At 41.8% G+C, this 15,579-nt stretch overlaps 1 protein-coding gene across 2 annotated transcripts; it reads right to left on the bottom strand.

The window, feature by feature from the left end:
* Positions 1-167: 167 nt before the first annotated feature.
* LOC128626601 (zinc finger protein OZF-like) lies at positions 168-12,575 on the bottom strand. Of its 2 annotated transcripts, XM_053659709.1 has the most exons (4): positions 12,486-12,574; positions 11,724-11,929; positions 9,708-9,834; positions 168-2,626 (listed from the first exon to the last, which is right to left on the bottom strand). In XM_053659709.1, the coding sequence occupies exons 2-4, from the start codon at positions 11,727-11,729 to the stop codon at positions 1,140-1,142; spliced, it is 1,620 nt and encodes a 539-aa protein (XP_053515684.1). In that variant the 5' UTR covers positions 11,730-11,929; positions 12,486-12,574; the 3' UTR covers positions 168-1,139. The 2 variants fall into 2 exon arrangements, with proteins under 2 accessions (XP_053515684.1, XP_053515683.1); XM_053659708.1 differs by lacking the exon at positions 11,724-11,929 and having other exon boundaries at positions 12,486-12,575.
* Positions 12,576-15,579: the final 3,004 nt, after the last annotated feature.

Below are 15,579 nucleotides of genomic sequence, written 5' to 3'. Positions count from 1 at the left end.
TCTTCTCTTTCGCTTCTGGGAGTGCTCTGAGGTTCAACAAATACTCATTCACCTACATACCACTTAGTGTACTTTCACGTCCTGCTTTAAAACAAACCCCAGATGACAGACCACAAAAATGGGTGAATACTAAAAAGCAAGTCTTTATTATATTACTAAATGTTTGAACTTATAAAAATGATGCAGTGTACCATTTTTAATGCAGATTCTTCAAAGTGTATGAGTACCCATAGCATTGTTTACACCAAAAAAATTTTCAAATTTTCCAGTATTGATAACAATTATTCCGGAAAGCAAGAGTTACGTCCGTTACTCAAGCAATTAAAATGAATGCCATTGTAACATATCTCTATTGTTTCACTGTTCATTCTGTTAAAGGAGAGTAGCTCAAATTTATAAAAGAATAGGTAAATCATGAGTGCACGCATTTTGCTAAAAACTTATCACTACTAAATATTAATCATGATAAGCATTTTAGCCATTTTAGCATAACTAAAAATGTCATAAATCCTTCTGAAAATGCAACTAAGACATCCAAAAGAAAACACAATATACTTATTTAAAAAGCTAAAATTAATAAAATTTAAACAAATCAACAGTTTGGTAGGCCAGCAAAAATGGACCTATCACACACCACTGGTAAGAAAGCAAAAAATTATGGTCAGTTTACAACACAATTTGTTAGATTCTTTAAAACTTGAACATTAAACTTATGAAAAATGTCCACTGGAAACATTCATATAAAGTTCAACTCAGATGGATGGCTATTCAGAGTTTCCTTTAGTGTCGCTGCACTGAACAAGATACTAACACATTCCCTAAAATCTAAGCACTTCCAGGGGGTGAACTATTCAATCTCAAGAGACATAATTTTATGGCTGAATAACTTCCCACATTCACTTCATGCTTGAAGCCTTTCACCAGTATGAACTCTCTGGTAACAGTGGCCACAGCTACTGGTAAAAGGTTTCCCACATTTAATGCACTTATAAGGCCTTTCTCTTGTGTGACCTCTCTGATAATAAAAAGTAGGGCTACAAGGGTAAAAGACTTTCCACATTTTTGCACTCAGAAAAACTTTGGTATTATGTGAACTCTCTAATGACAGTGAAGGCCATGGCTACTGGCAAAAGATTTTTCTATTCACAGCACTCATAAGGCATTTTCTCAGTGTGAAATCTCTCATGATAATGAAGGTTACCAATATGGACAAAAGATTTCCCACATTCACTGCACTCATAAGGCCTTTCACCTGTGTGAACTCTCTGATGGTAATAGAGGCCACTGCTACTGGTAAAAGATTTCCCACATTCACGACACTCATAAGGTCTTTCTCCCTTATGAACTCTCTGATGATAACGAAGACCAGTACTACTGGTAAAAGATTTCCCACAATCATTGCACCCATAAGGCCTTTCTCCAGTGTGAACTCTCTGATGACGACGAAGGTCAGAGTTCCTTTGAAAAGATTTCCCACATTCATTGCACTCATATGGCCTTTCTCCTGTGTGAACTCTCTGATGATAGTAGAGACCACTGCTACTGGTAAAAGATTTCCCACATTCACGACATTCATAAGGCCTTTCTCCAGTGTGAACTCTCTCATGAAAACGAAGTTTCCTCGTATTGGTAAAAGATTTTCCACATTCATTGCACACAAAAGGCCTTTCTCCAGTGTGAAATCTCTCATGATAACGAAGGCGACATCTAAAGAAAAAGGATTTCCCACATTCACGGCACACATAAGGCTTTTCTCCAGTGTGAACTCTCTCATGATAACAGAGTTTATTGCTACTGGTAAAAGATTTCCCACATTCATTGCACTCATAAGGCTTTTCTTCTGTGTGAACTCTCTGATGACAGTGGAGGCCTGGACTGCTTGTAAAAGATTTCCCACATTCACTGCACTCATAAGGCCTTTCTCCAGGATGAACTCTCCGATGTTTTCCAAGGCTACTGCTTGTGGTAAAAAACTTTCCACATTCACTGCACTCATAAGGTTTTTCTCCTGTGTGAACTCTCTCATGACAACGGAGGCCATATACTGTGGTAAAATATTTTCCACATTCGGAGCACACAAAACACTTTCTTCCATTACGGACACTTTGGTGCTGTATGAGACTGTGCTTGTGAACAGTGGCTTTCTTGCTTTCCCTCCAGGTGTAATGATTTCTTCTTCCTTGAAAAGTCACTCCAAACCGAGAAATTTTATTTGGCCTATCCCTAATTTGAGTAGCTTTTTGCTGGAGATTTTCTGAGTTCTTCCCAACGTCTTTGGCAGTAAAAGTTTTCCTTGATATAGGAAAATTGCTGCTTTTTGCCAAAGAGACTCTGTCCACTCTGCATACAAAAGACATCTTTCTCATGTGCCGCTCCTGGCGCTGGTGATAATTTGCACTGAAATCAAAACGTTTTGCACATGCCCCACACCTCAACAGTTTCTGGCTGTGTTGTGTTCCCTGCTGCTCAACCAAGTGAAAAATGTCTCTCAAAACTGGTGCACAACTCCCACAGGGGTGGCATTTCTGAGAAGACAAAGACACCTTGGGGTTCTTTACCTGTGACACTCTTAAAGAAACGTTCTGTTCAGTGGGTGCCTCCATATCCTCTGCTCCACAGCAACATCCTGAACACAAAGAAATGTTAATGAAGTATATTTGGATCTTATAAAGAAGGGTTAATCTAATCATAAATATCCATCTATCATATCTAGGTAGATAATACAGAATGATTTCAAGACAAGTGAGTTTGGCTCTGAGGAGAAGGCTATTGTATACTGCTTAACCATGAAGGTCACTAAATGGCTACTGTACATTATTCAATCCTTAAGGTTAGTAAATGGTGGAAACGTCACAAGCATAGGATGGGACACAAGAAAAAGAGGCAACGTCTCCAAGTGGTTCGTCTGCCAATGGCTTCCTGCAGGACCATTTCTGCTGGTGACATGAGGCTATGTAGGATAATGTGAATGTACCAAAAGCCACGAAAATCAACTGTAGCAGAACAGATCCGGTCCAAGGTCAATATAAAGATATGTGCACACTGTAATGCATAGCAGGCATGGATCACAGTTAGAAAGCTGTACGGAGAGACCTGCAAGAGAAATGATTGAGGTGCAGGCTTTACAAAGGTGAAGATTATTCATGAGCTGGAAGTCTAAGTACAAATAATAATTCTTAGAACTGACTAGTTTGTAAAGTGTCAACAATGAGAAAAAAACAAGTAGATTAGGGTGTGGGCACTGGAAATGGTAACAAAACATGTTGTTACAGCCTGGGTTCCCAGTTACGACCCTAGAAAAGTGCTAACATCCAATCTTCACCAGTAGTCATTGACCAAGGCAGGACTCCCTTCAAGCCCACCCTGCCATGGATGGAATCGTGTCCCTCCTGTGATGCACAAAACATTCTTCCCCAATTGAGTCATTATATGGAATACAATTCCTAAGAGAGAAACTAAAGACATGAACGGCCAGCGCTATGGTGGGACAATGCAACACAAAACAGACCACAGGAAAAAGACCTATGTGAGTGATGTCAGCAAGATGGCAGAATAGGAGACCAGACTTCATCCCCCTTCCAAAAACAAGTAGACAGCTGTATACCAACAAATACAGCAATGGTTTGAAGGAACAGAGTCCAAGTAAGACAAAGAGCAACACAGAGAAGTGAAACAGAGAAAACTGCATAGAAAGTATGCCTGTGGAGACTAGGCGTGCAAAGATGTGTGTAAACAACTAGAGTCTAAAACAAGTGTGGAAGCTACCTTTGTCACCCAGTTTGCTTGCGCTACAGTAGACCCTAATGGCCTGTTCTGTGGAAAATCCTGGTAAACTTTGTTGCTGCAATCCTCGGGAGGCTCTGAAACATCTAAAAACTCTCCAAAATTTACACACCAGAGTACAGTGTAGAGTTCATAGGCATGGATTCCAAGAGGAATCCCCTTGGCCATAACCTCTGCAATGGCAGAAAATTGGAGATCAGCATTTTCCTGGGAGTGTATACACCTAAAACTCCATAAGTCTCTGCTACCACTGAGGAAAAATCCTGCCAAAGCCACTGACCCCTACATTCTTCACTACTCTGACCTCACCTCATGGAACAGCAAAGCGACAAGGTTGCTATGACTTATCTCAAGCTCAAAACACAACACCCCACCCAGTCAGAACCCTTGCATTTCTGTGCAAGTAGAGACTTTTCTCTAATCAGAATTAGTCAATAGGGTTGCAATGAGTAACCGATTCATCATGTGTGTAGACATCAACATTAAACTAAAAGAAATATGAGCTCTAATTGGTATGGCTCAGTGGGCTGGGCATTGTCTGCAGAATGAAACATCGTTGGTTTGATTCCCAGTCAGGGCACATGCCTGGGTTATAGGCCAGGGAAGCCCCAACTGGGGACCCTGTGTGAGAAGTTATGGTCGCCTGTGTGAGAAGCAACCAATTAATGTTTCTCTGACACATTGATGTTTCTCTCCCTTTCATTGTCCCTCACGTCTCCTATCTCTAAAAAATAAATAAATAAAATCTTTTTAATAAAAAATAAAATTCAAAAAATGCAGAAACTACCAAAATAACATAATAAATTTCTAATAATTTTATACTACACACACACACACACAAATCTACAAACAGCCAGACAATAAAACCAAAATGTTTAATTTTAATAACCCAGTAAGTTACAAAATAACACAAATGGAATTCAACATATTAAACCAATACAGGAACAAAAGAAGAGGTTAAGAGAGGCAGAAATCATAAAAAAGAATCAAACAGAAATTCTCTAGTTGAATAATAAAATTGATAAAGTGAAAAAATGCAAAAAAAGTTTCAAAATCACACATGATCAAGTAGCAGAAAGAACAGGTGATCTCTAAGACAGATCATTTGAAATCATCCATGTAGGAGAGAAGAAAGAAGTGAAGACAGCCCAGTTGAACTATTGAATGCCAATAAGTTAATTTATATTTGCTTTATGGGAGTCCTGGAACAAGGGGAGAGTGAGAGAGAAAAAGCGAGAGAGAGAGAGAGAGAGAGAGAGAGAGAGAACAAAAAGGAAGGGAAACAGGGAGAAAAACAGCAAGGGAGGTAGAAAGATAGAAACTTTATTTACAAAAATAAGCTGAAGAATGACTCCTGAAATTTAATCGGATGTATAATTATCCAAGTTCATGATTCTCATAGGTCCCTGTACAGATTCAATGCAAATAGGAGTTCACCAAGACACATTTAATGAAAGCGTCACAAAAAAAAAAAGCAAAAGAGTATTTAGAAAGCACAAAAAGAAAAGAAACTCCCCTCACCCAAGGAAACAAACCCAGAACAACAAAAAGGTTCTTAACAGACACCATTCAGGCTACAAGTAAACCAGCTGATTACTTCAAAACACTAAAAAAAAACAACTGCCATCAATTATACTGTAACTGGAAAACCTGTCCTGCAGAAACAAGAAGAAATAAAAAGGTTTCCAGACAAACAAAAGCTGAGGAAATAAACTGCCCCTCACACTGACTTGTTAGAAATACCAAAGAATATTCCTCAGGCTAAAAGGAAAGGTTACTAAATAAAAATACAAAAACATAGGAAAGTGTAAAACTCACTGGTATAGTTGAGAATGGAATCAAATTAACAATACTGTATTGTATTATATTGGTGGAATATACAATAAATAATTCTGTTATAAAGGTTAAAAATTAAGAGTATTAAAAGTGAGCCCTGGCTGGTGTCACTCAGGGGATTGAGTGCCAGCCTGCAAACCAAAGTGTTGTTCGTTCAATCCCCAGTCAGGGCATATACCTGGGTTGTGGGCCAGTTCCCTAGTAGGGGCACGCAAGAGGCAACCACACATTGATGTTTCTCTCCCTCTCTTTCTCCCTCCCTTCCTCTCTGTCTAAAAATAAAATAAAGTCTTTTAAAAAAAGTATTAAGAATGACAGCAGCCATAACAATTTGTTAATAGATGCACAAAGTAAAAAGATGTGACTTGTGACATCAGAAACATAAAATGCTGTGGTGTGGGGAGATACAAGTGTGAAATATTTATATGCAATTGAAGCTTTTATCTAGTTAAAATAGACTTTTAAGAGTATGAGTTGTTTTATACACTCCTCATGGAAACAACAAACAATAACCTATACAATAGATACACAAAAAGAAAGGAATCAAAGCATACCACTAGGAAAAATTATCAAATAATAAAAGAGATCAAGAGAAAAAGAGAAACAAGGGAAATACAAAAGAGCCAGAAAACAATGCAAAAGATCTCAAAAATAGGTTCTTAAATAAGTTCTCCAATCAAAACACAGGGTGTGGATTTGAAAATTATTACGCTAAGTGAAATAAACCAATCAGAGAAAGCTAAATGCCATATGACCTCACTTATATGTGTAATCTAGTCAACAAAATAATTTAACAAACAAAATAAAACAGAAGCATAAATACACAAAACTGACAGCTGTCAGAGAAGAAGGCATGTAAGGGGCTGGTAAAAAAAGTGGTGAAAGAATTAGGAAAAAAATATATATATATGACACAGAGACATGAATAACAGTACAGTGATAGCCAAAGAAAAATAGAAGTAGAAGGAGGTGGAAGTGGGCAAAAGGGGGATAAATGGGGATAAAGTCTTGACTTGGGGTGATGAACCATGATATGGCATGCAGGTGATGTTTTACTGAATTGTGCGCTTGAAACCTATAGTTTAATTAACCAATGTCACCCCAATAAACTAAAAAAAAATGACAGAGTGGCAGAGGGGATACAAACACAAAATGCAACATATGCTGCCTACAAGAGACTCACTTCACTTTTGGGGAGCAAACAGGCTGATAGTAAAGAAATGGAAAAAATATTCCATGCACATGGACACTAAGAGAGAAAAGGAATAGCTAAACTTCTATGAGACAAGATACACTAACACACGAACTGTCACAAGAGACAACAGTCATTATAGAACGATAAAGGAGTCAATTCTTAAGGAGGATTTAACAATTTTAAATATTAAATATTATGCACTCAACATCTGAGCACCTAACTATATTAAGCAAGTATCATATCTGAAGGCAGGAAAGGCAACCCAAAAGTAGTAGGGAACTCTAATACTCCTCTTTCAACAATTAGTAAATCACCCTGATCAAAAAACAAGAAGAAACTATTGAAGTCAAATTACACTTTAGCCCTGGCTGGTGTGACTCAGTGGATTGAGTGCTAGTCTGCAAACCAGAAGGTCGTGGATCCGATTCCCAGTCAAGGCACAAGCCTGGGTTGCAGGCCAGATGCCCAGCTGGGGGTGTGAGAGAGGCAACCAATCATGTATCTCTCACACAATGTTTTTCTCCTCTCTCCTTCCTCCCCCCCCCCCAAAAAAATAAATAAATAAAATCTTAAAAAAGAAATAAACTACACTTTAGTGCAAGCAAAGGTAACAGACATATATACAAAACGTCACATTCAAATGCAGGAAAATACAGATTCATCTCAAGTAAGTGTGGAACAGTCTCTACATAGATCACATTAGGTAAAGGATTTTTTTCTGGTTGCAACAGTATGAATGTAGAAATGAATTTGGGTCAAAAGAGCTGGAAAATTAAAAATATGTGGAAATTAAACAACACAGTCCTGAAAAATTAACAGGTAAAAAAAAAAATTAAAAGACAAGTCAGCCCTGGTTGGTGTGGCTCAGTGGATTGAATACCAGCCTGCAAACCAAAAGGTAGCAGGTTCTATTCCCAGTCAGTGCACACGCCTGGGTTGTAAGCCTGGCCCCCTGTAGGGAGCTTGTGAGAGGCAACCACACATTGATATTTCTCTCCCTCTTTCTCCCTCCCTTCTTCTCTGAAAATAAATAAAAACTTAAAAAACAAAAAAAGAGAATTCAAATACAGAAGAAAACATAAGTTAAAACACAAGCCACTAATGATTATGTGTAAGGTGCAGAAAACAGTTTTAAGCACAAATTTTATAGAGATGAATGCCTACATTAACCAACAAGACCTCAAATAAACAGCCTAACCTTATACCTCAGAAAATGAGAAGAACAAGAAGAAAAAGAGGACAAAGTTAGTAAAAAATAAAATACATAATAGAACAAAAACCACACACATAGGGGAGAGCATAGTCTCTTCAATGAATGCTGTCAGAAAAACTGGACATTCACATAGAAAACAAAACTGGACCCCACTAACACCATTCATAAAAATGAACTAAAAATTTAGCCCTGGCTGGTGTAGTTTAGTGGATTGAGCACGGGCCTGTGAAGCAAAGGGTTGCTGGTTCGATTCCCAGTCAGGGCACATGCCTAGGTTGCAGGCCAGGTTCAGATTCCCAGTAGGGGGACACATGACTGGCAACCACACATTGATGTTTCTCTCCCACTTTCTCCTTCCCTTCTCCTCTCTCTAAAAATAAATAAATAAAATATTTTTTTAAAAAAACTAAAAATGAATTAAAAATTAAATGTAGGAGCTAAATACCTAAAACCCCTATAAGACAATCTGGAAAAAAAACCTGCATGATTTTATGTTGGCACTTTCTGGACATGACACCAACACAAATGCCACAAAAGTAAAAATAAACAATCTAAACTACACCTAATGAAAAAGCTTCTGGAATGCAAAACAAAAAAGAATAGAATGAAAATGAGACCCCTACCGGGATGAGGAAAATATAGAGCTATCCACTGGAGATCCTGTGGGCTCAGGTGAGACCACCACAATGGAGCGAATATCGCAATGCGAGATGTCACATGAATTTTTTGATTTTCAGTGAACAATAAAATTCTGGTTACACTATACTGTAGTCTCTTAACGGCACAAAAGCATTATGTCTTTCAAAATGTACACAGCTTAATTAAAAATACTTGATTGCCAAAAATGCTATGTACTAAGAATGCTCAAAAAGTGGCACCAACAGACTTGCTGAGAATGCAGCGTTCCCACAAATCAATTTTGTAAAAAAACACAATATATACAAAGCACAGTGAAGCAAATACAAAAGACATGTGCCTGTATGTGATAAAAAGTTGATATATAAAATATACAGCCCTGGCTGGCATTGCTTAGTGGATTGAAAACTGGCCTGCAAACCAAGGAGTCGCCAGTTAGATACCCAGTCAGGGCACATGCTTGGATTGTGGGCCAGGTCCCCGGTACAGAGTGTGACAGATGCAACTATACATTGTTGTTTCTCTCTTCCTCCCTTCCCCTCTCTAAATAAATAAATAAATAAATAAATAAATAAATAAATAAAATCTTTTAAAAATATCTATGTATATGTGTGTGTATATTTGTATATACATACACACACATACACACACACAAAAATTTAAAGGACTCATTGTAAAAATAAAAGATATGGCTAAAAAAGTGACTTAGGATGTACAGATATTTTTCAAAAGAACATATGAAAATGAACATCAGAAATATAAAAATATGCTTTTCCTCACTAGTCATGGTGGAATCCATGACTACCTGCAAGATTACTTCAAATCCTGCCCATTGTGGGTTCAGTACAACGCGTACTGGGGCCACAAAGATAGAAGAGGTCAGTGCAAACAAACCAGCCCTACCAAGAACGGTAACCAGCCAGAAAACTGGGGGAGCAAGCAGTGCCCACAGTCCACAAGTAAGGACAGAACACCCACGGGGAAAGGCGGGCAGAAGGAAATGCAAAGCCAAGTCTAGGTCACTGTGCAGCAGGAGGGTCTTACCCAGAGAGGAGATAAGTTCAAAGTTCTCCAGCATCACATCCAGGTACAGGCATTTCTGAGCTTCATTAAGGAGGTGCCATTCATCCAGGGAGAAGTAGATGGCCACGTCCTCCAAGGTCACGCCAACCTGTCAGGATTAATACAATGAAACAAGAACAGTGTCTCACTGAGAACCCACAATCCTCCTCCTCACACATGTTCCCCATGTCCCCATGTTCATCCTCCTCTAGGGCTTGCCACCTCAGAAGACATACAAGGCCTTTCATTAACCACGTTATTGCCCTCAGCAGCAACAACAGGGGGTGGAGGGGGGCAAATAAATGCCATCTAAGCTCTGGGCCATGCCTGCAGAGCCTCATCCTTCTTGCCAAGCAATACCGCCGAGTCCCACAAATCACGCCTCTAAGACACAGCCAAACATGGGCTTATGCTTCACCCTTATATCCTCACACCAGGTCCCCAGGGCCATCAGCTCACACTTTCTCTAGTTGTGCACACCATTATGGAATGTTTACCTCCTTCACATCTTTACACCTCAAGTTCACTCCCTCAGCTCTGCCACCTTCCTGCTCCATACCATGGGGATCTCTCTGGACTCACCCATATACTTCACATATGGTGTCCAGAGAGTCCTAACATTCCAAAATGATTTAGTACAATCGCAGTCCTCTGATAGATCCCACAGCTAGATAAAGCCTCAGATGAGGCTCTGAAGGCCCCCTTGACTGCCTTTGATCTTTGCTTCAATGTTAACCACCCAGAACCCCATTGTGGATTTCAGATATGAATAACCCCCTGCCCCTTCTACACTGCAGAGGCAAGGCCATCCTCTCTCCACTAAAACTTCCATAAGTGCCCTGGCCAATCTGTTTCCTATTCAGACACAGTGACACTCAAAAGGGTCAACCTCTGCCCTAGACGTCATCTACCAGCAAGACTGAAACACTCCATACCCCATCAAAGCATACGACTAAGTTCTGATGAATCTATACGGTAGTAAATAAGGAGGAGCTTTGTCCCCAAAGTCATCTTTTCACTCTTCTGCCTCCAGAACTGTCATGTCCACGCATCCCATGGATGCCTTAGTCACCGGGGAGATCACCCTCTTTCCCACTCTATTGTCACTATCACTCCTCTCACTAACTTGTATTTGTGAGGCTTAGCAACCCCAGTCAAGTGACAAGGAAGGGAAACCACCTGGGCAGGGACCCTAGTCTTGCTGGCCTTTGCCACCAAAATCTGCCCTCAGTCCTAAACATCATTGCAGATCTACACTGATCCACACAGGAGCAACAACTTTTGGATATCTCCCTCCTTGATCCCTCTCCAGATGTCCAGACCTGGGTATCCAGCTGCCTGCCAAATGCCTCTACTCACTGGTCTCTGAAACTTCTGAGACTCTACACAGGGCCAAAACAAACTTCTGATATTCCTAAGAAAAATTATCCTACCACCAACTTCCCAAGCCCAGTTGATGGAGTGTCCATCACTTCAACTGCTAAGACCGTAAATTCTAAAGTCACCCCCAACTCCTCCCTTTTTCTGCATTACCTACAATGTCTGGAATTCCACTTGGCTCTTCTTTAAAAATTGACCCAGAATCCAATTTTTTTCCTAATCTCTTGGACACAATTCTGGTCCATCAGCATTCCTCCCGATTACAGCAGTTATCTCTTCCTTGGCTCCCCGCCTCCCGCTCTAACCCCTATGCAGCCAGATGGAGCCTGTTAAACCCAGAAGAAAACAACTCCTTCCTCTCATCCAAATACCTCATTCTCTCCAAAACAGGCACATAAATGATCAGTTCTGATGACTTCAGAACTGATGGGTTCAGATCACTTTACAGATCTGACTCTACAGTTGCTTGCTATTTGTTTTAAACACACAAAATAGGAGAGACCTGCGGGACCTATTCCCAGCTCAGTGGTATGGCCCCCAAGCACTTGCAGGGGCTGGTGACTCTCACTAAGTTAACCTTCCACATCTGTTTACACTGTTGTAAACCAATGCAAGCACCTTCATGTTTCTTGCGCCTGCACTCAGGACACAGGTTTGGGAGTATTCCTCCAGTCTACGTATCCAAGGATGGGAAAATACAGAGGGAAGAGTCTCGAGACACCACAATTCCAATCACTACAAGGTTGTGTCACCACCAGGGAGGGCCTCGGACACCCTGTCCTTCCTTGTCTTGTTTAAATAACTGGTTTTTCATTCTTCAAAACCTGTGGAAAGATGCAGACAACCACCATTCAGCTCCAGGTGAGCAGGCGTCCTCTATCCTTGCCTAGGCCTGGAGACTGGAGACCTCTGGCATGCTTTCTATCCTCTGATATCAGTCTTCAAGGCTGCCTTTAAGCAGCTCTGTGACCTTGCACAAGGACCCAGCTCCCTGTGTCTCACTGTCCTCATCAGCCCATTCCAGTCTGTTCTCTCTTTGAGCAGATTTTAAAAGCTGGAAACGCTAACCAACCCGTGTCCCTCTTTCACAACGTTCCACCGCTCCAAGGACCCTCAGAATGAAGGTACCACCCCTCTGCCGCAAAGCCAAGAGGAAATTCCCCCTCAGACAGGTTAATAAGACCGAGGATCCCAGGTTCCCCAGTCCTCTCGCTCAGCGGCCCCTGCACGTGTTTACGCGGGCTCCTCTGCCTGCCACTCTCACCGCCATCACACCGTGTCACCTAGGACCCCTGGACTAGAGCTGCAGGACGTGCCCGGTGCCCCGCACCCAGGGCTGTAGGGTTCGGTAGGATGAGGGCCAGGGGGATGCTCACTCACCCACGCCGGGCGCCTCAGCGTGGCCGCCGCCATCGGTCGGACTCTGAAGGTGGAGCGTGGTGGGAGCTGCAGGCTAGAAAGAGGCCCGGGACCCAGTCTCAGGCCTGGCGCTGGTCTCCCAGGCGTGGTCGCCGAGACTCAGACCCGTGGCTGTGTAGTGGGGACCATCACTCTTGGGCCTTTTCAACGGGACTCTGCGAAAAATCTTCCTGATCGCCTGAGACAAAACTGACAAGACGAAATGCCCGCCAGGAGGACTACCGAAGTCCCGCCCTACAAAAGTAGCCAAACGGAAACGCCTATTCGGAGCCTTCATTGGCTCAGTGCGGTGGCATTTTACGCCCGGAATTCTGGGTAATGTAATTCTTGCACTGCTAGGTCCGGATCCAGTATTTCCTTCGCTATCTAGAGGAGTGCATCATGGGTCATATACCCTAAAAATAAACTAAGTGGACTAAGTGCCCTCTAGCGCCCCCAGTGGAGATCAGTGGACTGATCAGGACAAGTTCGTCTCTGGTGCACCCACGGGCTTCATTTAGCTGCAAGTTTTGCATACCTTTCTACAGGTTCCGCTCTTTCTGACCACCCACCAGACATCCTATTTCCTGATTCAGGCTATCTGGCACCTGGCTCTTTCAGGCCGAATGTAGTTGTGGAGGCTGCTCAAGTCCCTAACGTTAAGTATAGCATTAGATAGCATCAACCCATATGCCAAAATTTTGCGGGTTTAATTCCTGATCAAGACACACACCTAGGTTCAATCCCAGGTCCGGGTACTTGTGGAAAGCAACCAATGGATGTTTCTCTCTTCACGTTGATGTTTCTCACTGTCTCTCTCTCCCTTCCTCTCTCTCTAAAATCAAAAACATATCCTTGCGTGAGGATTAAAAACATAATGTTTTTAAATTTTTTTAAGGGCTTCCTCACTCCTACCCTCCCCCACCCCATTTCTGAGATTGCAGCAGGTATCAAGGTGTCCGTCTCAGACCACCTTTTGCCATCCTAACTAACTGAGGATGTTGCAGGTTTTAGAAGTCCCAAAGTTTCTGACATTTTTTTTTTTTTAGTTTCTGACACTTTCGATCCAGGACAACCCCTCAGGCTGGAGACCCTGTGAGGTTCCTGAGCAGTTTGGCTCAGGTGTGGCCCAGTGTGCTGAGCACTGCAGTGAAGGTTGGTGCTCAAAAATACTATTTTTCTTTTTTATTTGTTTTAACAACAGAATTTTATTTCCTCATAGTTCTGGAGGCTAGAAACCCAAGATGGAGGTGTTGGCAGCTTTAGTTTTTGCTGAAGACCCTCTCCTTGGCTTGGAGATGGGCTGTCTTGCTACTGTGTTTTCACATGGTCTTTCCTCTGTGTGTACACATCCCTGGGGTCTCTTCCTCTTCTTGTAAGGATCGTAGTCACATAGAATTAGGGCCACGACCTTATAAACTCATTTAAAGTTAATTCCTCTTAAAGCCTCTATGTCCCAATATAGTCACTTTCTAAGGTACTGGGGGTTAGGATTTCAACATAAGAATTTTGGAGGGGACACAGTTTAGTCTATATGACACCTTACTACAAGGTCCCTGTTTTAGAGAGGCTTATGGTGTAATAGAGGGATACATCAAAGGAAACAAAAGAATGAGTCACTTGACAAAGGATAAATCACTTCCTTTCTCAATTCCTCAGTGTCAGGATGGGCAGGGTAGGACAAAATGGCAGCTGAACTACAATCCAAATGGCGGCTAAACTACAACCCGGAAAAGACGGCTGACGTCAAACCAGAGGGCCGAAAGGGTGGGCTTTGCCTAAATGAATATCCGCATAGCAACCTGAGCCCCAGGAGAACCACCAATGATATACTGCTGCTTTGTTCAAAGGAGACCAATCCCCAGCTCCCACGAAGAGAGCCAACCAAAATAAAACCCTGCCCTATTCCCTGCTTGGGCACGACTTCCCCAGCTCCACTCTGCAGACCAGAACCTCGTCAGTCAATAAAGCTGTACACTGCCTGACTTTGTGGCTGATTGGCATTTCTTCCTCCACAGAGCCTAAGAAAACCTTTCACTCAGTATTTCAAAAACACTATTTTTCAGCCCAGAGGTTTCTGGTATACACACAAGACAGACTGCAAAGAAGGACATGGGTCTAGAATATGGTCAGGGCTGAAGGGCAGACATGATAAGCACCATTGTCTCATACAGTCAGTAGGGATATAGATGACAGATCACAGGTGAAGTGGGTCCCTTGCATGAAAAAGTGGTGAGCAGTCACCTAATGAGACTAAGATCAGGATCACTTTGAAACATGAAGTCCCAGAACTCACATCCAGTTGGCCTCTCTAGTGCTGGGTGAATGTTAGTGCCACATATGAACAACACTTGAAGAGGCAAATTGAGGCATCAAATTCACCAGAGTAAATAGCTTGACACCTAAAAGGTGTGTGAAGGTGCAGAGACCCAGCCTAAATTACTGAGGTCTGCTGAGGGCTAAACTCTGTGCTGGGATCAAAGAAAAGGCAGATAAATTATAACTAACTTTCTCCAGGTTCCCCTGGAGAAACTACTGGATGATGGTGTTCCAGTGAACACTGTGGGCAGAGGGTAAGTGCTCTGAGATGTTAGGGGGAAAAGAGAAAAATTATGAAAATTGTACCATTGTAAAGCAGCTTCAGCTGAGCCTTCCTGGTCCTTAAAATATACCTGCCCCAGAGAGGGTTTCAGATACATGGTACAGACAGTCCCTGGCTCTAGAGTCAGAATCCCAACTTGGAATCTAGCTTTTGAACCTGACAAATTGTCTGCCATGTAAACTTGGAGAACCTACTAAATTTCTCTAATTCTGGATGTCCCCAGCAATTTGTTATTAGTTTCCACTCCCCAGGTTGTATTAAAAGAAGAAATGCTAAAAAAGCGAACCATAAAATCCTGGCTATGAGCATTCAGTTTGTCACTTCTATTAATCCTCAAGAAGGCAAAGTAAGCACCATCATCAACAGTATTCATGTCACAATCAGCCAACTGAGATTCTGGGACCTCTAGTGAGTCACCTAGACATTCCCTGGTGGGAACCCCACACTGAGAATTCAGTGCCTACAGTACCTTCC

This window comes from Artibeus jamaicensis, unplaced genomic scaffold (assembly GCF_021234435.1).
Source record: "Artibeus jamaicensis isolate MK-2021 breed Jamaican fruit bat unplaced genomic scaffold, CSHL_Jam_final scaffold_804, whole genome shotgun sequence".
In the NCBI taxonomy this organism is placed as follows: Eukaryota; Metazoa; Chordata; class Mammalia; order Chiroptera; family Phyllostomidae; genus Artibeus; species Artibeus jamaicensis.
The sequence above is the reverse complement of the archived record's forward strand: the minus strand, read 5'-3'. Positions and strand labels throughout refer to the sequence as shown.

Bases quoted from the DNA above. Each gene is read 5' to 3' on its own strand.
- LOC128626601 (XM_053659708.1), bottom strand. From the start codon at position 12,518: ATGGCGGCGGCCACGCTGAGGCGCCCGGCGTGG. The intron at 9,835-12,485 runs GTGAGTGAGCAT...TAATCCTGACAG, and splicing joins CGCTGAGGCGCCCGGCGTGG to GTTGGCGTGACCTTGGAGGA. The intron at 2,627-9,707 runs GTAAGACCCTCC...CTTTGTGTTCAG, and splicing joins TGAACTTATCTCCTCTCTGG to GATGTTGCTGTGGAGCAGAG.